The 21892-nt window shown below is 40.6% G+C and overlaps 5 protein-coding genes across 5 annotated transcripts; 2 read left to right on the top strand and 3 right to left on the bottom strand.

The window, feature by feature from the left end:
- The first annotated feature begins 1167 nt into the window (after positions 1 to 1167).
- LOC133838303 (probable prefoldin subunit 5) lies at positions 1168 to 2138 on the top strand. The gene is made up of 3 exons (XM_062269371.1): positions 1168 to 1364; positions 1509 to 1718; positions 1773 to 2138. Exons 1-3 carry the CDS (start codon positions 1266 to 1268, stop codon positions 1980 to 1982), a joined length of 519 nt encoding a protein of 172 aa, XP_062125355.1. The 5' UTR covers positions 1168 to 1265; the 3' UTR covers positions 1983 to 2138.
- On the bottom strand, positions 1245 to 3031 carry LOC133838301 (uncharacterized). The gene is given in 4 exon segments (XM_062269370.1): positions 1245 to 2186; positions 2242 to 2535; positions 2537 to 2665; positions 2730 to 3031. Coding segments are annotated over 4 exon segments (690 nt in total). The 5' UTR covers positions 2928 to 3031; the 3' UTR covers positions 1245 to 2117.
- Positions 3032 to 3154: 123 nt separating this feature from the next.
- LOC133838299 (T-complex protein 1 subunit alpha) lies at positions 3155 to 5616 on the bottom strand. Its single transcript, XM_062269367.1, has 4 exons — positions 5429 to 5616; positions 4963 to 5116; positions 4019 to 4909; positions 3155 to 3957 (listed from the first exon to the last, which is right to left on the bottom strand). The coding sequence occupies exons 1-4, from the start codon at positions 5499 to 5501 to the stop codon at positions 3402 to 3404; spliced, it is 1674 nt and encodes a 557-aa protein (XP_062125351.1). The 5' UTR covers positions 5502 to 5616; the 3' UTR covers positions 3155 to 3401.
- Positions 5617 to 5758: 142 nt separating this feature from the next.
- Positions 5759 to 8093, top strand: LOC133838298 (origin recognition complex subunit 2). Its single transcript, XM_062269365.1, has 3 exons — positions 5759 to 6630; positions 6682 to 7524; positions 7584 to 8093. Exons 1-3 carry the CDS (start codon positions 6060 to 6062, stop codon positions 8018 to 8020), a joined length of 1851 nt encoding a protein of 616 aa, XP_062125349.1. The 5' UTR covers positions 5759 to 6059; the 3' UTR covers positions 8021 to 8093.
- A 1664-nt stretch (positions 8094 to 9757) lies between these two features.
- LOC133838297 (protein roadkill) lies at positions 9758 to 21060 on the bottom strand. Its single transcript, XM_062269364.1, is given in 9 exon segments — positions 9758 to 10461; positions 10534 to 10676; positions 10744 to 10922; positions 10993 to 11288; positions 11359 to 11520; positions 11584 to 11705; positions 12214 to 12364; positions 19528 to 21020; positions 21022 to 21060. Coding segments are annotated over 9 exon segments (2715 nt in total). The 5' UTR covers positions 21046 to 21060; the 3' UTR covers positions 9758 to 10316.
- Positions 21061 to 21892: the final 832 nt, after the last annotated feature.

Raw genomic sequence — 21892 nt, 5'->3', positions numbered from 1 at the left:
TCTAGCTCTTATAGATTCTGACAATCGGACTATATCGTCTTGCTGATTAAGATTCTAAAATATATAGTAAAAGTTTATATTTATATATGTATATTACTTCAAATATTTTTCATTGGCAGTCAATTAAAAAATCCTCTATTGGATATTGATATTCTACATATGTAGATATTTGCATACGAAAAATGTGCGCATTGAAGAAACTGTGTCACAAAACCTCTATAGGGAACTGATGAGCACTCTCTCTCTCTCTGTACTTATTGTACAGCGAAATACCAGGCAAACAGAATTAAGTAGCAGCAGCCCTGTGCATTCAACTGCCTGCGTTGCGTCCCCTGCAAAGCAGAAATACAGTTGTAATATTTAATGTTATTTCTGTAGTTTCTGGTTATTGAAGTAGAGGTGGGCACTGCCGGGCTTATGTTCACCTGGTACTTCACCTGCTGATGTACCACTTTTTTGGGCGTCAGTGCCGGCTTCGAGTGCACAACAACAGCATGAATTACAACATCATACAGAACGCAGCTGTTGTTGTAATATTTAATGTTGTTGTTGTAGTTACTGGGCATTCGAAGGCTCTGCGAAGACCAAAAAGTACCAACTCAGCAGGTGAAATACCAGGCAAACATAAATCAGCAGCAAGCAAAAATACCGAAAGTCACTTGCCTGCCCAAGAAGTGTTGCCTATCCTCAAGGCGCAACATTTTCAGTTACCTTTACAAAAGCGCCATCTATGAGTCGTTGTTTCAATGAATATTTAAATTGGTGCATCCCCAAAGTATACAACACATTTTATTAGCTGCTCATTGTAATATTTAAATGTTAGACAAATTATTCTATCTTGGTTCTATCATAACCGATTTTATTGCACTCGATTCGTGGGTACCAAATCTATCAGTTGATATTAAATATTTGAACAAGCCTCTTGTCCAGATTCCTTTTGCTAAACAAATAATATATGAATATTTAAGTTTTCAATATTGTTATTACCTTATATTTTATTTTAACTTACCTTTTGGTCTTTCCCTTTACTAAAAGTTGTTCTGACTTCGTATTACTTGTAGTTCTGTTTATTAATTTATTATTTATTACAAGCAATTATATTTCAGCCCTGAGGTCGAATGCGGTATAATATAGTATTTATTTCGCGTTGAAAGTGGTATATTATCAAATTAAAATTGCGGCCACACTTGGTATAATTCTACACGATTTGCGTGTGACTAAAAATTGAAATTATTTTTGATAAGTTATAAGTTTAAGCACAAAACATGGCTGCGACCGCAAATAATACCGCTAAAACCGAGATGATCGATCTCACCAAGCTCAGTCCGGACCAATTGATGCAAATCAAGCAAGAGTTCGAGCAGGTGAGTCTACCGAATCGCATGTGGGTGTTTGCTCTTGCTCACCGACCATAAAGAGTCAAGGGAGGGGGCAACGGCAAGAACGGGTTGCAACATCGTTGTGTTGCACATGTTACAATTAAATGGTTTTTCACTTGGCGTGTTTAGGAGATGAGCAGTATACAGGACTCGTTGTCAACTCTGCATAGCTGCAAAGCGAAATACGCTGGCTCCAAAGATGCCTTAGAATCGTTCCAGCCTGATTGGGAAAATCGTCAGATCCTGGTGCCACTCACCAGCAGTATGTACGTGCCCGGTCGCATCAAGGACCTCAACAACTTTATCATAGACATTGGCACCGGCTACTACATCGAAAAGGTATTTGATTTGTTTCATTTAAATTGCTTAACTTAACATCGGATTGTTTCATAGGATTTGGATGGTTCCAAGGACTATTTCAAGCGTCGCGTCGAGTACGTGCAGGAGCAGATCGAGAAAATCGAAAAGATTCAGCTGCAAAAGACGCGTTTCCTCAACTCTGTGATCGGTATACTGGAGGTGAAGCAAGCAGCTGCAGCGAAGATGATTCAGCAGCAGCAGCAACAACAGCAGCAGCAACCACAAGCCAAGCAGACAGCCTAAGGTTTAGGTCAAGGACTCCACCCGGCCGGCAACGCGTTGACGCAGAACAAATATGAAAGATGATTAAATTATTATAAACTTATAAACAATATTTGTGCATTTAATTAACATTATGTAGTTTATTAAAATGTTCAACTATTTCTTGGCCTCCTCCAATGCGATGCTCAGCACCTTCAACTTTTGTTCATAGGCGGATTTCAGATCCTGTCGGGAAAAACATTTATTTAGCTTTAGGGTTCTTAAGATGCTTTACGCTCACCTTAAATATCTTGGACTGTGTGTCGTATTCCGCTCGCAGCTTATCGTACACAGCCTTCGAGATAAGCAGCTTCTTTTCAGTCAACAAACACTTGTCCTGCTCGGCCTTAATCCAGAGCTGACTCTTCTCCAGCCGTGCCTCCGTGTGCTCGCATTCTGTGGTCTTCAGTTGCAACATGTCTTTGGTAACCTGCAGCACTTCTTTGATGGAATCGACTTGCTCCTTGAGCACAGCAATCTGTTGTTCCTGCTGTTTGTTCACTTTGGTCTTCTCGAAGAGCAGCGTTTTGGCTTTGGAGCAGCAATTCATCCTGCTCTTGACGTGATTTGGGCGCATCAACGCCGCCCAGCATCACCGACTGTTTGAGAGATTGCTCCAAATTGGACACACGCTTCTTTAGCCTCTCATTCTCACAACGAGCTTCCTTTACGTACCGAAGATTTCCCAATGAATTAATTGTTAACTGAAAAGAATCTTTCAAAACTAACCTCAAAATCTTTACGCAGAGCACCGATTCTTTTGCGAGACTCCTCTAGCAACGCTTGTTTCTCGCTCTCCAATGTGAATACCATATCGAGAAGCTCATTTTGTGGCTGTGCAGCTGGTTGCTCCACTTGCTCCTCCACTCCGGTGCCATTGTTGTTAACATCGCCTCCAACGGCGCCTTCAGCAGAGTTTTCAGACATATTTAAATAAAAATCTTTTATTTAAATTAATTAAATATCTTTACACGCCAGAGACTATTTTCTTGTGAGCTATGGGATTTTGTTTTCATTTCGTATTTTTTTTGTATTTATAGACAGAATAGATGCACGCTCTATTAATAGACAAATTCTTTGGACTCTCCGGCTCTCTTCGCATTCTCTCTCATTGATATCCCACAGAATAAAAACATTAACTAGACTCGCCAGAGTTGTAGTTTTGGCATACGCCGCAGCATATTCTGAAGTTCCATTTATTATGCATGTTACGTGAATGAGAAAGTTTGAATTATGGTGCGGAATTAATACAAATCGCAGGTTAGCAAACGAAACAATTAAATTGTTATTACAAATAAATGGGTGGGCGAAAGTTTGCAGTGAGTGTTGGTGATACATAAGATTAAATGCCTAACCGAGTTAAAGAAATGATAGTTGATGAGCCACTAACTATGATAGCTTTTAACCATCAAGCTCGCCAGCGGCGCAGGCATCTGCGTAACTCTTGCCGCTCTTATCCTCAGGATTCAGCTTAATCATGTCATCGATGCGCAAAATTGTGATGGCTGCCTCTGTGGCGAACTTCAGCGATTTGATCTTGGACATGGCTGGTTCCAGAACGCCGGACTTCTTGTTGTCACGGACCACACCCTCAATCAAGTCCAAGCCGGTCCACTTCAGGTCACCGTGCTTGGTGTTTGTCTGGCTGGAGTTGTGGTAGGAGCGCAGTTTAGCCACCAAATCGGTAGCATCCTTGGCGGCATTTACCGACAGTGTTTTGGGAATGACCAACATTGACTTGGCGAACTCGGCAATAGCCAATTGCTCCCGCGATGACAGCGAAGTGGCAAAGTTCTCGAGGTAGATGGAGAGAGCTGCTTCCACACAGCCGCCGCCAGCAACGACCTTTTTGCTTTCAAGCACACGCTTCACTACACAGAGAGCGTCATGGACGGAACGCTCCATCTCATCACAGTAAAAGTCGTTGGGACCACGCAGAATAATGGAAGCAGCAGCGCTATATACATAGATCACATTAATATAGGATTTGACAATACGAACGGGTAAGAATGTCTTACCGTGCTTTGGTGCCCTTGATGAGGATGAGCTCATCGTCGCAAATGCGCTCCTGTGCAACCTCAGCTGCCTCACCCACCATGGAGGCATCGAAGCTCTCTTCACCATCCATATTTGTCAATGATGTGAGGAAAGCGGCGCCTGTGGCCTTGGCAATAATCTTCAGATCACTCTTCTTCACACGACGCACAGCCATGGCGCCTGCTTCAACGAAATACTTCATGCAGAGATCATCGACACCGCCGCTGACCAACACAACGTTGACGCCGGTGCCCAAGATCATGTTGATGCGCTCCTTTGTGATGTCCAGTTCACGAGCACGAATGGCCTCCAGCTTGTCGGGATCGTTGATCAACACCTGGACACCCATCTTCATCTTTGTCTTTTGCAACGAGAAGTCAAGGCAGGCAATTTTAGCGTTCACAATCTTCTTGGGCATCTGCTGCGAAGCAATGGTGCAGTTCAGGGCATAGCCAGGAATCAATACAGATTCGCGAGCCGATTTGCCATGAGCCTTCAGCACATTGATGGCCTTAATGGAATAGGCTGTCTGTCCCTTGGGATCGGTGATCTTAACAGCTTGGGCCGCATCTACAACCATGGCTGAAAAGAACTCAGCATCGGCACCAATGATCTTCGAGCTCATCGAAGTCTTTGCAATGTTGATCAATGAGTCACGCGTTAGCTCATCCACTGGAGCCGTCAGATGTTCGGAAATGTATTTGCAGGCCTCTTTGCAGGCAATACGATAACCGGAGATGATGGAAGTGGGATGAATCTTCTGCTTGACCAGCTCATCGGCGTTCTTCAGCAGCTCGGCGGCCAAAATAACAACAGATGTGGTGCCATCGCCCACCTCCTCATCCTGCAGCTGAGCTAATTCCACCAGCACCCTAAAGAACTAATTAGTACACAGCAAACATACTTAATTGTGTAGAAGACTTACTTGGCAGCTGGATGCTCCACCTCAAGCAGACGCAGAATAGTGGCTCCATCGTTGGTCACCGTCACATCTCCGATGTCATCCACCAACATTTTGTCCAAGCCAACGGGACCCAGCGAGCTCTTCACAATATTTGATATAGAGAGAGCTGCCATCACTGTTTAAAAACCAAAAAATAAAGAAAACTAATGAATCTCGCCAATTGTAAATAGAAAAGAACTAGACGCTTCTAAAGCCATAACCTCACTTTAAGCTGTGTTACTGATGTTTTGTAGCATTGACATGCAGTTGGTTGTAATAGATTTGTAATAAGACACACAAATTTAAAGCGATTAAGCATGCTGCATCTCTTTGTTCGGGAATGTTCCCAGCGGTCGTGGGAGGATAGCAGAATGACTGGCAACGTGCTTGAGACTTCAAAAAGACCCCGGCGACTTTGCAGCTGTTGTTCAAAGCAATGATTTCTTACCGTTCTGCGAACGCACTGAGGCGCCGGACTGTCGTGTGCCTGCGATGGATAAAGGACTCGCCAATGTCGACATGTTTCGTTTGTGAACTGCTACTTTTAATAAAAAAATTCAAACAAATGAATAACACTTGGCCTCTGCTTTCAGTGAAAAATTGCCGCACGCTAAACCGCCTGACTCAGAGTGAGAGATGGAACTATAAACGTTTTGCCGATATATCGTTAAGAATTATTCGATTGTAATTGCATTTATTTAATTTCTTCTCTTTATAAATATGCTGCTGACTTTAGGTGCTTTTGCCTAAATTTATTTTAATAAACACTTATTAATCAGATATTTACTCTAATTTATTTAACACACAATTCAAATCTTTGGCGGCAAACACGTTGTGCTTCTTCTTCAATTGTCATATTCGATGACCTTGCAGCGCGATTATTTATCGATTTACTATTTTATGAATTCGATAATGCTGTTCCTGCAATGCTATCGATAGGCGAAAAGCTGTAGGCGTTCGATATCATCAACAAGAAAACCGCGGCAAAAACAACAAGAGTTATTTTTGTGTACTGCAAACATTTATTTTAGTTTTTCTTTCATTTATTAATTTGTTAGTGTAATTAATAATTTAACATAATGAGTACCACACCGTCTAAAGACCAAACCGTTGGTGGCGAATATAAAACACCCAAGAAGCAAACGGCGATAAGAGGACGTCGAAAATCTGTCAGTTTGAAATCAATTGAGAATCTAACAAATTCAGAAGAATCGAGCGCCGCCGAGGTGGAAGAGCAGCACCCCACAACACGACGCTCGGCACGCAAACCTAGCCCCACCAAGAAGTATCAAGCCTTTAAGGATGCCACTGCAGGAGAACGTATTGTTGTCAATTATGTGGAAGCCTCGGAGGAGGAGGATGAAGAATTACAGTCGGAGAATGAAGAAGTTGATGTTGTAGGAGCACCAAAACCTAATGCACGAGACTTGCAACTGATACAGTCGGACTACAATGTGTCAGGCACCAGCATGTTTGGCTTCAATACACCCAAAAAGCGAGATGCTATGGCGCTGGCTGCTCTTAATGCCACTCCCTGCACTCCAAAAACTCCAAAGACACCGCGATTGGGAGTCAAAACACCAGACACCAAACGCAAGAAGGCTGATCATCCAAAAACACCGTCGCATGTTCGCACCCGTGTTAAGAAACGTAAGTGTTGCTTCTTTAAAAATTATTTTAGCTAATAAAACGTTTCATTAGAAATTGCGAGAATTGTCGCTGACTCCGATGAGGATTTCTCTGGCGATGAAAGTGATTTTCGACCAAGCGACGAACACTCCTCCAGCAGCAGTAGTGACAGTGGCTCTGCCACCTCAGACAACGATGCCGCTGATGATGAGCCAAAGACGCCGGCCAAAGCACGTCGAGCTATTATCGTTCCTGTTTTGCCCAAGACGCCGTCGGCAGCGCGTCAACGACAATCAGCTCGGGTTAAGCGTTCCAACGAATATGTGCCAGAAAGCGATGGCTACTTTCATTCGCATGCCAGCAGCAAGATACTCACCTCTGATCATACGCTGGATCGCCTAAAGAATCCCAGACTTGCGGCCGATCGGCTGTTTAGTCTGCTGGCGGAGATGAAAGCATCAGCGGAGCATGAGACAGCCATCAATGCCATCATGGAAGAGTATCGTTCGTACTTCTCCAAATGGGTCTGCATACTCAACGAGGGCTTCAACATATTGCTCTATGGTTTGGGCTCGAAGCGACAACTCCTGTTGTCGTTTCATCGTGAAGTGCTGGCCAATCAAACAGTGCTGGTGATCAATGGCTTCTTTCCGAGTTTGACGCTTAAAGATGTGCTGGATAGCATAACCAGCGAGATACTGGATGCAGGCCCAAGTCCAGGCAATGCTCACGAAGCTGTGGACATGATTGAAGAGGAGTTTGCCCTCATACCCGAAACACATCTTTATTTGATTGTGCATAATTTGGATGGCGCAATGCTGCGTAATGTGAAGGCGCAAGCGATTCTATCGCGCCTGGCGCGAGTTCCCAATATACATTTATTGGCCTCCATCGATCACATCAATACGCCACTGCGTAAGTAGAGAATACCACAAAATAATACTTTAAATAATAGGCAACTTTTCTCTCGTTAGTTTGGGACCAGAACAAGCTGAGCAACTTTAACTTCTCGTGGTGGGATTGCACAACCATGTTGCCGTATACGGATGAAACGGCCTTCGAGAACTCGCTGCTGGTGCAGAACTCTGGTGAACTGGCCCTCTCCTCGATGCGCAGCGTCTTCTCCTCGCTGACAACGAACTCGCGAGGCATCTACATGCTGATTGTCAAGTTCCAGCTGAAGAACAAAGGCAACGCGACGTATCAGGGCATGCCATTCAAGGATTTGTATTGGAGTTGTCGCGAGGCTTTTCTCGTCAGCTCCGATTTGGCATTGCGTGCTCAATTGACTGAATTTCTGGATCACAAATTGGTCAAGTCGAAGCGAAGTGTAGATGGTTCGGAGCAGTTAACCATTCCGATTGATGGCGCGTTGTTGCAACAGTTTCTGGATGAGCAGGAGAAGAAATAGTCGCTAACGTGTTTAGAACATATTAATTTATTATCTAATTTGTTAAATACAATTACAATTTGCTTTTTAAAAAGGTTTCTTGCGGCTTTTGCGTATTCCCCAGTTTACTTTTTACGATTTACTTTATACTTTTAAGTTCTATTACATACAATATTTACGTTACGTTACGTTCTGTTACGTTCTCCTGATCCTTTATTGTTTTCTACACATTTAGATTGGCATGCATAAAAATGTATCTTATTTAGCTGTTATATGTTTGCTTTTGATATTTTCCAAGTTTTTAGTTTTTCTCAATCGCTTTTCAATCATTCACACACAGCGCACTCTTATAAATTAATTGCTTCCTTATTTTTTTGTCTGTTTTGTTTTTGTTTTGGTCAATTGGAATTGAAATATAACAATCGTTGTTTGGATTTTTTGGTGAAAGCAAACCTATATCATCATTGATTTTCTGACTAACAGCACTTAATGTGTATATTGATCATATTTTGGAATAGCTTTTGAATAAGAATCATTTAACCTTTGCCTTTGTTTGTTTTTGTGCATTTTTGTTTGTATTACCACAATCGAAAGACTAATGCTAGATATTTACAATCATCAATCAATCAATTCATCAAGCAAACCGTTTTATTTGTATCCAACTGCATTAGATACACTTCTCATGGTAGTAAACATCAAATTTTGTAAGTTTAATCGATTCGATTCGAGTCGATCTTATAAAAACTTGAATATTTATAAGTTAGTTGGATGAGTATTATCACTTTTACTTTATTCGTTTTCTTGCTCTATTTTAATTGCTATTACTTTTGTTTTTTGTTTTTGTAGATTTGCAAATAAGTTTTGTGTGGGGAAAATAACTTCATCAATTGCAGCTAAAGAACGATCAAATCCTGTCCAGACTTATCCAATCCAGACATATATATACCCTCTATATGTTGACTGGTAGAAGACTCGTTGCTGTTGGTTGATTTGTTTAGAAGAAAGACTTGTTTGTTGTTGTTTTTGCTTACTATACACAGAGTGCTACATTTTGCTTTTATTTCTTCAATGCTTTCGATTTTTTTTTAGTTTTTTATACACGAAATAAAGAAATTTGCATTAAATACTTAAAAACAAAAAAAACATTGGAGTTTATTTTTATTTGTTTTGTTTAACGAAAGTAGAATAGAAATTTAATGTATACAAATGTTTCAAATTTACTGCTTGTGGTGTTCTTGTAGTTGTTGTTGTTGTTGTTGTGTGGTGTGTTGTTGTAACGGCGGTGGCTGCAGCTCTTTAATTGAAGTAAGATTCTTCTTTTGAGGCTGATGTCAGTGTGTAATTGAGTGAGTGTGTATGTGTGTGTGTGAGTGCTTTGTGGAGTTGAGGGGGGGGGGGAGTGTTTTTCATTCGGTAAATACAAAAATAAAACCTTTAATGCTCTCTTGAATTCAATTAGCAGAGTTTACATATACACAATATATAAATCAACTTCATTATCATATCCGTATCATTATGCATTAGTCATACTCATCGAATATACATCACAATCAAAGTGTACGCTTTGTAATTATACGCGGTAATCATAATAATAATAGAATTACACAATAATAATAATAATAATCATAATTATAATAGTTACGCAAAGTTTTTACTTTATTTTATTTTATTATTATTTTTATGCATATGATTATATTTGCCTTCATTTCTTCTTAATAAACTTTCTCTCTCTCTCGTTCTCTTCACTTATTAAATTGATTTCATTTTATATTATTTTTTTTATTTATAAATTTGTTGCATTCCGGTTTTTTGTTTTGTTTTTTTTTCTGTTCTCTCATTGTGTTGTTTGTTTTTTTGTTTTTGTTTTTTTTGTTGTTTTTGTTTCTTAAAAATAAACATTAAACATAATCATAAATCAACAAAATAAGAATATTACAATTATCAAGTTATTGAAAATAAAATTAACCGATTTGGAAACAATCCACATTTCGCTTGCTTTTGCATTTGTTGTTGCTTCTTCTACCGCTGGCTGCAGCCAGTTTATTGATGTTTTACTGTAGTTGTTGTTATTGATAATAATATTAGTAGCTGCCTTAATTAATGTTGCATTCGTTTGAAATCTGTTGAAATATGCTTCTTCAAATTGTAGGCAACTATTGAAAATTGCTTTACATTTGTTTGCTTTATTATAATTATTATTGTTGCTCTTGTAGGTATTGTTGTTGTTGCTGTTGCTGGTTGGTGTTATTGTGGTTGCTCTTGTTGTTGTTTTTGTTGTTGTTGATGCTATTTGACAGTTTACTTCTGCATTATGGTTTCAGCTCATTTTCACGCGTTTCCTTGGTGGTCCAATTGGTGGGATTTGTTGTGTTGCGAGGGCACGAAATGCCTCCGCTATCAAATGTGAATGTGTTGTGATCATATTTTGCCAGCCAGAGGTTTCCATCACATCGGTGGCATGACTGTAAATTACAACAAGCGAATCGATTGTTAATTAAATGCACAAACAGATCAATATTAAATTTAACACTTACGTATTAATGAAATCTATCGTTTGTGCTTTCAATTGATCCGCACTGTGGAGATCAGCTAATATTAACGTTTCGGCTGCTGTTTCTACAGAGAGATTGACGCACAGCGCCTCCTCGCACATCACTTTCAGCTTTTCGAGTGCGTACTGTAATGCGAAATAGATACAAAATGAATATATATTCCAAAACATTTGTGGTATTTTAAGAACTTACCTTATCAGCAGCCGCTAAGAGATCATCAGCCATTTTTTCTAGGTTCGACGCCTTGCCTGTGTAGATGAATCGAAGCATCTCTTTGAGTACCTCATGATCCACATCGGTTATGGCGACACGATTCAGCTTGCGCTCCTCCATCTCGTGCTCAAACATGGCCGCGAAGACATCACTGCGCGCTGTTGCAAAAATATGGAAATAACTATTAGTTGCAAGTCGATTATTTAATCATTTTCCATTCTAACTTACCTGCCAAAATGGCTTTGTGCGCCTGGAACTCACGGCCACCCACCGAGAGCGTTACGTCGCTGAATTTCTCATTGTCAAAGAGATTGCCGAGATCTTCAGAGAGCTTGCACTCCGGCACTTTGAACTGCACAATATTGGATTGTCCGGAGATGTTCACACTGTCCGCCACAACGCTGACCTCACAGAATATGGTCAGCTTATCCTCGGGCAGCAGGCCATTGGCCTCGTCCAAAAGGAAATCGCGGCGTATGAACTTCTTAAAGCCCCAATCTTTGCCCTGCACGAAACGATAAGCTCTGCAGAGAAAGAGAAAGAAGTTTATCAATTAGTTGAAATTCAATATTAAAAGATTTAATTATAACTTACCGCTGGGATTCCATTGCTTTGGTTTCCTCACGTTTTGCATTTAATATGGAAAATTTGAACTTGGCTCTGACTTCAGATTTGTTACACGAAACTAACAGTAAATATAATGATAAGTAATCCTTGCTTTCCTCATCTAGTCCCTTGGGATTTACCCGTAAACACCTTTTGAAAGAAATGAGGAATACGAATTAATATACATTTCAGATTTGAATTGGTTTTACTTACCATTTTAGTTTGTCATTAGCACCGGCTGAGAATGTGGACGATTTGAGTACTTCACCCATTTCTTCCCGACAAAAACTAAAGTTATTTATGGTCCACATATAACTAAATTTAACCACTTTGACCTGCAATCAAAGAAATACATTTTGTTAAATAAGAATATTATATTTTTAATTCATATTTCTGTGAGTTTCTAAAGCAAGCGCATAACATTAAAGAACTTTAGCTTGAGCTTATTTTTGTCTTAAAACTTTTCATATTTCTTGTGGTGTTTTGTATATTTTTTTAGTATTTCCCATAATGGAAATTGGTTTAAATTTCAATTTGTAATGCAATGCGCACCTGCGACACAAGAGACACACAGAGAGAGAGAGAAAGAAAGAACGAAAGAAAGAGGAGCTAACGGAAATGCATTTTCCTGTGCACATAACCACAAAATGCGGATTCAGTTTACAGTTTATTGAAATTCGAGCGCAGCTGCAATCCATAGGAGTGCAAACATTGACCAGCCAGATCCGCGCAGATCTCTTTTAGCATTGTAATTTAATCCATTTTGGTTAAGAGCAGGATAGGGATAGGGAGAGGGAAGGCTTGGCTTGGCTTGGTGGATTATTGGTGGTCTCAAAGTCTTACCTGCGTATAACACCAGTTCTCAGCAACTGGCGTATTAACTTCCGGCAAGGGCGGTGAGGGAACACGGCTGACCGCCATTGTGCTACTGGATGCGTGCAGGTTCGAGGTGACTCTAGCTGTTTGGCTTGCCTGACATTCGTTCACCGCCAATCTGTAAAATGCAGAAACGAACAAGAATTTTAATTAGCAAAAATTTCATAGATTACCGAGTAAAGCTAGTACTAGATTATATTATAATATTTTATATAGATCGTATTATAACTGAAATATTGAGCTGACCTCGGCTCTTGCAGCAGATCCATGATGCTGCGCTCAAACTCAATCTTGACTAAGTTGCTATCGGCGCTCGAATGTGTGGCGAGTAAGTTGAGCAGCTTTAACAGCAGCGAGTTCTCCAGCTTGCCGCAATAAATATCAAACTGCCACACAACAAAATTCAAATCAAATTTCACTTTTTTCACGCAAGTTCTTAACAATAATTTTCGACACAAAAATAATACACGAGACACGGAGACGAGGACGATGAACAAGCACACGGAAATCACAAAATGGAATGCGCCAAAATGCAAAGTGCAGCAAATGGCAGCGAAAGCAAAATTCGTGAGTAAACAAACGTTATTTCGCATTGAGTGAGAAACGTTTTTGACCGATCAACTTGAGTGGGCGAGCTTAATACTGAGTAAGAGAGAGAGACAGAGCGAAAGCTTTGAAAGCACAGGGCGTTCGCCTTTATTTAACAACAGCAATTTGTATGTTGTGTGGATTCTGATCACAGTTTGAGTGAATTTTTTTCTGGTAGGAACTTTGGACGAGCACCGGAGTGGACAGCGCGACAACTGTAGTGCTGAAGTGGTAAATGAAAACTAAATTTGGTGATGTGTTGTGTGGGCTCGGGAAAATCTCAACAGCGAGGATAACTGAGGCAGAAGAGGAAGAGCAAACGCAGATGACAGCAAACAAAAGGCCAAAAATGTTGCCAAGAGTGGAAAATTGACAAACAATGGGCGACGACGACGAAGGTGAGGGAGAGCAAAGAGAGGATCTGCTGCACACACACACACATAAGCATGTAGAGACAATAACAATGCGAGCTGTGAGCAGATGCTAAAGGAACAACTCAACAAAAGCAACAACGGCAACATTTTTATATACAATTAAGCAAAAGAAAAATCTTTACAAGGCTGCAACAAAAACAACACGTAAAACGGAAGAAAAAGAACCGTCACTATTATAGCTGCAGATTAACCAAGGAGTTGATACATCTGCCAGCCAGTGGCCATCAAATGCCTCAAAAAGGACCTTCAATCCACCCGTATGTATGTGTTTGTGTGTCTGTGTGTGTGCAACAGCGCGTGCGTGTGTTAAAAGGTTGACGCGAATATTTATCAAGGTAAACGAACGAACAAACCGTAAACCAGCATCGGAAGCAGCAGCAGTAATAACAACAACAACAACAAGAACAAGAAATCACAGCAACGTCGACGCCGACTGCGACGTCAATCATGCGGCGAAGGCAACGGCGCTGTGTATCGTCAGGTTTAGTACCTTCAAGTAGCTTTATTCAATTTTTAGTGAGTGTGCTTTAGTGTTAATGACATTGATTTGGCATTGAGAGACACACACACAATGACAAACACCTGCGTTCAGCTTAAGCTGTGTTGTCCGCTCTCTTGTGCTGTTCGCTCTCTCTTCTGTGCTCTCTCGTCATCATCATTGCTCTCACGGTCTGTCGCTTAAAAAGCTTTTGAAGGGCTCAGAGCAAAATAAAAAAACTCTTTTTGGTTTGATGGCATTGGATGGCGCCGCCACAAGGCAAAGCCCATGGCGCAGAACTATGCAAGCTAAGGTTAAAAATACCATATACCAAATATAAAGAGAAAACGACACTAAATGTTTTTTTGGAGGCAGCCTCCGCCCCCTCAATCTCCCTTACAGTGGTTGTTGGTAAGGTTAAATATTGTGTGATGATTAATGTGACGCTGTCGCAGTCGCAATCGCTGTCTCTGTTGCCCTCGACGCCAACGTCAAGAACTCCCAAAGCGCGTAATGACTCAGCATTGGGATGAACCTTAAGAGTTGAAAGAATGAGGGTTGGTGGTCGCGTTGTACGCAGTGCGGGGGTAATAAATGTTTCTAACAAATGACATGGTCACTCTGCTGCATATAAAATACACATGCGTGTTTATGTGTGTGCGCTTAGTCTGCCATCTTCTGTTGCGCGGCAGCTGAAGCGAATTTATTTGGACACGGACACGCTGCTAATGCTGCGATCTAGCAACCCAGGTCAACAATGTAAAGAGAATTTATGACAAACGCAAGAGAGGAAGACTGCGAGACGTGTGGGGGTCGCGTTCAGCTGCCAAGAGTGAAAAGCGCGCCAAATGCAACAATCACTTACAACTTTTCACCAATTTTCCGCCAAGAGTAGCAGGCATGTTATATAATTGACGCTGCTGCTGCTGCTGCTTTCCACACACACTTCCGGCAACTTTTCATTAGCATTTAAATGAAATTTGATAGAGGAGTGCACAGCGGAGGGAGGGAAAAAATGAAAATAAAAAGCCTCCAAACGAATGTCGACAACAAAAGGCAAGCCAATAATAAAAATGGTGAAAATTTTCATTTTTTACAACAAATTATCGCATGAGTTTTCACTGCCTCGTGTTTGTTGTTGTTGCCGTTTTCACCAACAAAACAAAAACAACAACAGCAGCTCCTTTCACTCGCCTCTAACAACAACAAATGAGTCGAGTGAAAAAAACGTTTTGAAGAAAAGGAAATGCTTTTCATTTTACATACACACACATACTTGCTTGTATTTGTATAAATGCGATGCAAAGATAAATTTAGCGAAGAAACGACGGCCATTTAATTTAAATAATGTGATCTTTCATGCCAATGAAAATGATTTCAAAAGAGAAACTACTCTTAAAGCGCCGTCGTCTCTTAACTTCCGCATCACTAAATGCAGTCACCAAAGCAATAAAAACAACAACAAACACCCACTGCTCATGCAATTTCTCTTTGCATCGCCCTTCTTTGTATTGCCCTATGGAGTCACATACACACAAATACACACAGAGGCATACACACATTTTGGAGTCGATGTCAACACTTGAATGCATATTAATTTTCAAAACTCCCACGCTCAAGTTTCGTTTTATCGTTACGTTTCGTTTCGTTTTATTGTTTTTGCAGTCACAGTTGCTGTTGTTTTTGTGGCGTCCATTTGCCTTTAGCAGCGCCGTCGCAGCGCAGTTGAGGCAAAGGCCGAGGCATAAGGAGAAAGCTCCTCAACGTCTCAGTCTCTCTCTCTGTCTTCTCTGCAGTTTTGCTTGCAGTTTTCGTGAAAGTCGCTGGCTGTTATTTTTGTTGTTGTTATATAAAATGTATAAAATCATTTAAGTAGAGTGAAATTTGTCTGCTGCGAACTCTTTTTCTTTTTGCCAAAGATTGGAAGTTTGCACTGCTGACTATTAGGGTAAGGTTAATTACATTTCTCCTCTTGAGCTATGTTAATGATTTAAAAAAAGAAGTGACCAAAAAAGTTTAAAGTTGACTCTGCACGATCGATGCTATAAGAGGGCAGAGCTTAAGTTTCGTTAAGTTTTGACACTTTGGCGGCCGCATTGCAACATAAATGAAAGTTTACACTCTTTTTGCGTTAATAACAAATAACGACAAAGGGAAAACATATTTCGATTACGTAAACATTACAAGCAGGCATTGAAATGAGACCCATCATTCCCCCTCCCCAGACTCCATAAACACTGGCCTGTATTTATTTCTCGTATGTATTTGTGTGTGTGTGTGCGCAGGCGCGTAGGCGTCGCAGCGACAGCGAATTTCACCCGAGCGCAGTCGTAGTGTAACCCGAAGTTGGGCTACGATGTGAAACGAGAGCACATCGCCGCGAGGCACGAACAGCGAAACGATACTCGTTGTGTTTTATGTAATCGGTAAAGCGAAGCCAGCAACAACAACAAAAGCGTGCAAAGTCAAAACTTGTTTGATGACGTAGTTGTCGTTGCCAAAGCTCAGCTTACACACGCTCTCCCTATCTCGCTCACGCTTTCTGGTTGTAGTGAGCACGTTGCCGTTTAACGCGTGGCTTGGCGCATAGTATTGTATAATAGTAGATGATGGATAGAAGACGAGTGCAAAAGAGACAGAAGACAACATACGAGTCACATTATGATTAGAGTCGTACTTCATTATCGTGTTGAGGCATGAAATGAAATCAATAAATTAATAAACATTTTGTGCCCAATTTTTAACAATGCTGAGCAAACTCAAGTTTTGGGCCAAACTTGGCGTGCTTTTGTTGTTGTAGTTGTTGTAGCGGCTTGTTTGCATTTTGCCGCTTTTACCATTTCTCTGCACTTTCTAAACAAATTGTGCGGCGACTGCGACGACGACGAAGTGAAGGCAACGAAGGAAACGACAAGAAATTGGCTTTCATGCGTTTTCACATTTTGTTTTTGTCGTGCTTTCATTTCTGTTGTTGCTGTTGTTGTTGTTGCCGGATTTCTACTACTTTTTCTCTAGGCGCATGCTATCCTCTTCTATCTCTCTCTCTCTCTCTCGTTCGCTATCTATCTCTAGTTGGCTTCAAATATCTTTTTATTGGCTTAGAAATTTGTGTTTGTTTGCTTCTTGTGGTTTCCGTAGAGATTTGTTCTAAATTCAAAATGTGGGCCCCAAGTGAAAGAGTGGATCGTTGTTGTTGTTGTTGCCTTTTTTATGATGATGATTATTGGGTGAAATGCGTTAAGCAAAGTGAAAAGTGAAATATCTGTAGCAATGATTTCATTTCATTTATTGCGCCCAAGCGAAGAGTTCAACAAACACACGCACACACACACTCATACACAGACTCACACACAGTGAAATGCCTTTGACAGGCTCAGCTCAGCCTAAGCTTAGCATCCACTTGGCAACATGTTGTTATAGGCGATGTTGTTGGCAACATTGTTGCCAGTTTTGCCTGCTGCGTTGTTAATTAATTTAATTTCAAGCGAAATGCGTGTATAACTTTTGAAAGTTGCCTTTAAATAATTTATTAAACATATACATACATCAATCCACAACGTATGTTACTTATTGATATTAAAATGAGAAAGTTGCCAGAGTTGAATGTATTTATAATACAAACAACTTGTAGTAGGATTTAATCATAGCGAATGTGTTTTAATAATTACATAAGCATTTACAATATAGCTTCTCCCCACTAACATGCCATGTTGCTGCCACATGTTGCCAAAGCATCATCGTTGGACCCTTGCAACGCCGAGGCACTGAAGCAAACTTCCCGTCCCGTTTGCTCAGAGGGCGTGCAAAAAAATTGAAAAAGAAATATTAAATAAAAGAAACAACAGAAAACCACAACTCAGACTCTGAAATGCAGTCCACAGCAAACAACTGTTACAGTTATCCATCGATATCACGAATCGATCTCTAGAAAAGCTTTTTCTTCTATATATATTTCGTCCCAATTTGTATCTGAAAACAAATTTCTTTTTCTGTATCGAACTGAAGATTGCTTATCGGAATTTTTAAGCTAAAAACTAATTGAAAAACTACGCAAGAATATAAATTGTAGAATTTCTAGAGCAATATCTCGAAGAGAAATAGAAATATAAAAACGAGCTGATATAATACAAATTCCAACTGTTTGAATGTTTTTATAAATGTGTTTTACATGAATCATTTTGGCACAATCTCAGAACACACACAATTGCCATATATCGCTTGAGTTCCCATTGGACTTTGTGGCGCCACAAGGTCACAACAAAAGCAACAAGTACAAAATTAAAGTTGACGCTGTTTCCCTGAGAGCAATAAAATGAAATGAAGAAAGGGATATGCGTTCAGTTTCATTTGGATTGTAAACAACAAACAAAACTCTCCAGTGACAAGCAAGCAGCTGCTTTACCTTTGGACTTGCCCCTGCCACATCAACCAGCAACCACCCACTTTCCACATTAATGGAGCAGCACACAACCCAACGAAAGCAAACAAAACGCATCAGCATTAAATTTATTATTGTTTACCCCCGAAAATTGTATTAATTTTGTTGCTTTTTAGGTCAGAGAGCAAGAGAAACGTCGGACGGAGAGGGGATAGGGGGGAGAGAGAACACTGAAGTGTGTTCTTGGGCTTTCGAAGCGTTTACCAACACTGACGCCTAAGGTCAGTGGTAAAGTGGGTTACGTCGAGGTTGAAAATTAAACTAGCACAAATATCGCTTGCTCGCTTCGCAAATGAATAACACCCAATGAATGCCAGTGAAAACGGCAAGTCATTCAAATGAATACACTGCACTATAATATGCTACAACAAACAACAACAGCAAGCTGCAGCAATGTTGGTAAACAACACACAATACAACACAACACAACACTAAATTTGCTACTGTAGCTCAAAACTCAAGGATGCAACACGATTTTCAAGTGCTAATCAAAATGTATAACGAGGTTGATGATCAGGTCACTCGAAGGTTTTCAATGGGGTCAAGTAGTTTTAGTTGGGAGACACACAAAAAAATTCTTTCTTTCAAGTTTTACTTGATGAAATTGATGTCAGCATTGTAAAATGCTTTATTCTCAATTGGAAATTTCTTTTATATCTTATTGAGCATTTCTTTGTTTTCTTTTCAAATTGTACTTAGTTTTCGTTTTTTTTATTTTTTTTTTTAATATCATTTGATTTTAACTGGTCTAATCTTCTTAAACTTTATAAACATTTCTAATATTATATTTCAATATCGATATTATATTTCTTCATATTTCATTTCCAATTATTTTTAAATTTGTTTCTTTTCTTCCAATTTCCAATCTTCCTCAAGTTTGATCATATTTCTTTTAAGATTGGACTTAAACCCATTTTTTTTAGTTTATTTTTTCTAATTTGGTTTGATTTTAACTTCTTAAACTTTGGCAGCATTTCTAATATTATATTTCAATATTGATATTATATTTCATTTCCAATTAGTTCTCAAGTTTGTTCATATTTTAACTACTCTTTCTTTACAACTTATCCATGCATCTTTACTTTTTTACTCTTTCTGTTCGAATCATTTATTTTAACTATATAATTGAGTTCAAATTTGAACTGATTTCTATTATAATTCCTTCATAACTCTGCCTATAAACAGCGTTGCTTCATTTCCGATTTATGCAAAAAAAAAAAAAAACTGCGGAAGTCGCTTAAACGTTATTGTTCGCCATTTTGCGCATATTAATTGTTGATTATGTTTTTTTTTAATGCATTTTCCGGCATTTAATTATAATGATTATTGGGAATTGAATTTACCTTTTATCACAGAAATTTGCGGCGGCGTTACAAAACTCCTTTGAATTTGGGCATTTAACTAATAATACTAGGCACAGAGGAGATTGTTGTTGTTGTTGTTGATGATGTTGATTTTGTTGTTGTTGTTGTTGATGTTGTTGGTGGTGGTGATGATGATGATGATGCTGCTGCTGCTGTTGTTGTTGTTGATGGTGATTGCTGCTGTGGTGATGATGGTTGCTGTGATGCTGCTGCTGCTGTTGTTGCTGCTGTTGATGTTGCTGTTGTGCAGGATGCACGCAATTAAAATGTTGTTGCTGTTGTTGTTGTTGATAGTGCGACGAGGAGGCAGCAACTGAGGCAGAATTCGAGCTGGAGCTGTTGCTGCTGCTGCTGCTCGATGAAGTTGAGGTTGAGGCGTTGTTGTTGTTGTTGTTGTGGTGGTGATGCTGTTGCTGGTTGAGATGCCGCCGTATCGATTGATTAATACGATTCGTTATGGAATTGGTCAACGCGGAATGATGGCTATGCAGATGGTGATGCGGCGACAGGTGATGCGACGTCGATGAGGCAGAGGCAGAGGAAGAGGCTGATGAACTCGCTGCAGCTAATGATGATGATGAACTGGAGCTGGCACTAGACGAAGTTGGTCCAAAAAGGCGGCTGGCAATAATGCTGTTGCTGTTGTTGTTGCTGTTGTTGTTGCCACCGTTGTAGTGCCTGTTGCCTGCACAGGCGCTGCTGCAGTTGTTTGAGGAGCTTGAATTGGAATTGGTTGAGGAGGAGGATGAGGAGGAGGTGGAGGAACTTTGTGCGCGCGTTAAAATGTGTTGCAAGTTGCTGTTGCTGCCGCTAATGCTGTTGTTGTTGCTGTTGCTACTGTTGTTGCTGAATGCTGCCTGCAATATGCTGCTGGGTGTTGCCAAATGTTGCGCCAGTGTTGTTGCTGTGCCACTTCTGGTTGCCGCCGCTGTTGCTGCTGCTGCTGCTGCAGTTGCTCCACTTTCGTAATTCAGGTGACCCAAATGTTGTTGCAAAACCGAAGGCACTGCCGCTTGTTGCTGCTGCGACGGTGGCGTTGGCGTGCTCACAGCTGCCACAACAGCGTGTGGGTGTTGCGGCAACGCTGACGCCGCTGCTGACGGCGACGCTGACGTCGACGATGACAGCGACGATCTGCGCAGTAATACTGGAGGCGTTGATATCAACTGCTGCAGGCGACTGCAATTGTTGCTGCTGCTGCTGCTCGCAGTAGTTGTTGTTGCTGCTGGCGTCGCTGCTGCTGCTGCTGCTGGCGTCGCTGCTGACGTCTCGGCCAATGCGCTGCTTAATGCGCTAACACTAGCAACATTATTTTGCGGGCCACTTTGGCAGCAACAATTATCACTTGACAGTTGCTGTTGTTGTTGTTGGGGCTGTTGCTGCTGCTGTTGCTCCAAATTCACATCGACAACAACATCGACGACATTCTCATTTTGATTTTGATAAATTTCGTGCACGTTTCGCTTTTTTTTTGATTTTCACATACGGCTCAAACATTTTACAATCGAATTAACGCGCTTTTTATTTATTTGTTTATTTGATTTGATTTGTATTTTTTATTATTTCTGTATTTTTAATGAATTGCTGCTTGTTGCACACACATTTATTACACACACAAAATAAGCACACAAATTATTAAGTAATTTTATATTGCTCACTCTTGTATTATTTTTGTTGTTGTTTAATTAACCGTTCAGCGCGCTCAATTGATATTTGTTTTAAAAATCTATAAAAATCATTGCTATTTATTGTTGTTGTTGTTGTTGGTTGTGCTTGCAACACTTTTGAAACCCTGCAATACGCTCGGCTCGCTCGCTCCACACACACGTCGTTGTTTTATCTAAAAAATGTAGGCCTGTTGTTGTTGCTATATTGCTGTAGCAGCTGCTGCTTATTGGGCTGTCAGCTTTTTATTTTTTTTTTAGTGGGCGCAACGACAACGACTATGACGAAGACGACGGAGATGAAGGAGAACGAACCACAACCGCTTCGCTTGAAAGTTTGCGGAGAACTGAACCAAGTGTAGTCAACTGAGCAACGAGTCGAGCGACTAACGACGGCGTCGCTGCTTGCGCTGCTATTGAGTGAGCGGCAGCACCAGCAGCATTTGCTGCTGCTGTCCGATTTCAGTGCACGGCAACTTTTGGTGTCGACGCTGGCAGCGCTGCTGCTGTTCGTAGCGTTTCAATTTTCGTTCGTTCCACTTCGTTTCGTTTTTGTTTCGTTTCCACTCTATGTAACGTTGAAGCGTGGCGAAACGTAAAACACGCACACACCTACACCTACACACAGTTAGAGGCGGTCGCGTCGCGTCGGTGGGGCGCGCTCTGTGTGAGGTCGACTA

Source organism: Drosophila sulfurigaster, chromosome 2R (genome assembly GCF_023558435.1).
Source record: "Drosophila sulfurigaster albostrigata strain 15112-1811.04 chromosome 2R, ASM2355843v2, whole genome shotgun sequence".
NCBI lineage: Eukaryota > Metazoa > Arthropoda > Insecta > Diptera > Drosophilidae > Drosophila > Drosophila sulfurigaster.
This window is presented reverse-complemented; position numbering and strand designations above follow the sequence as displayed.

Bases quoted from the DNA above. Each gene is read 5' to 3' on its own strand.
- LOC133838299 (XM_062269367.1), bottom strand. From the start codon at position 5,501: ATGTCGACATTGGCGAGTCCTTTATCCATCGCAGGCACACGACAGTCC. The intron at 5,117-5,428 runs GTAAGAAATCAT...GTTTTTAAACAG, and splicing joins CTCAGTGCGTTCGCAGAACG to TGATGGCAGCTCTCTCTATA. The intron at 3,958-4,018 runs GTAAGACATTCT...CTATGTATATAG, and splicing joins ATCAAGGGCACCAAAGCACG to CGCTGCTGCTTCCATTATTC.
- LOC133838303 (XM_062269371.1), top strand. From the start codon at position 1,266: ATGGCTGCGACCGCAAATAATACCGCTAAAACCGAGATGATCGATCTC. The intron at 1,365-1,508 runs GTGAGTCTACCG...TGGCGTGTTTAG, and splicing joins TCAAGCAAGAGTTCGAGCAG to GAGATGAGCAGTATACAGGA. The intron at 1,719-1,772 runs GTATTTGATTTG...ATTGTTTCATAG, and splicing joins CCGGCTACTACATCGAAAAG to GATTTGGATGGTTCCAAGGA.
- LOC133838298 (XM_062269365.1), top strand. From the start codon at position 6,060: ATGAGTACCACACCGTCTAAAGACCAAACCGTTGGTGGCGAATATAAA. The intron at 6,631-6,681 runs GTAAGTGTTGCT...ACGTTTCATTAG, and splicing joins TCGCACCCGTGTTAAGAAAC to AAATTGCGAGAATTGTCGCT. The intron at 7,525-7,583 runs GTAAGTAGAGAA...TTCTCTCGTTAG, and splicing joins TCACATCAATACGCCACTGC to TTTGGGACCAGAACAAGCTG.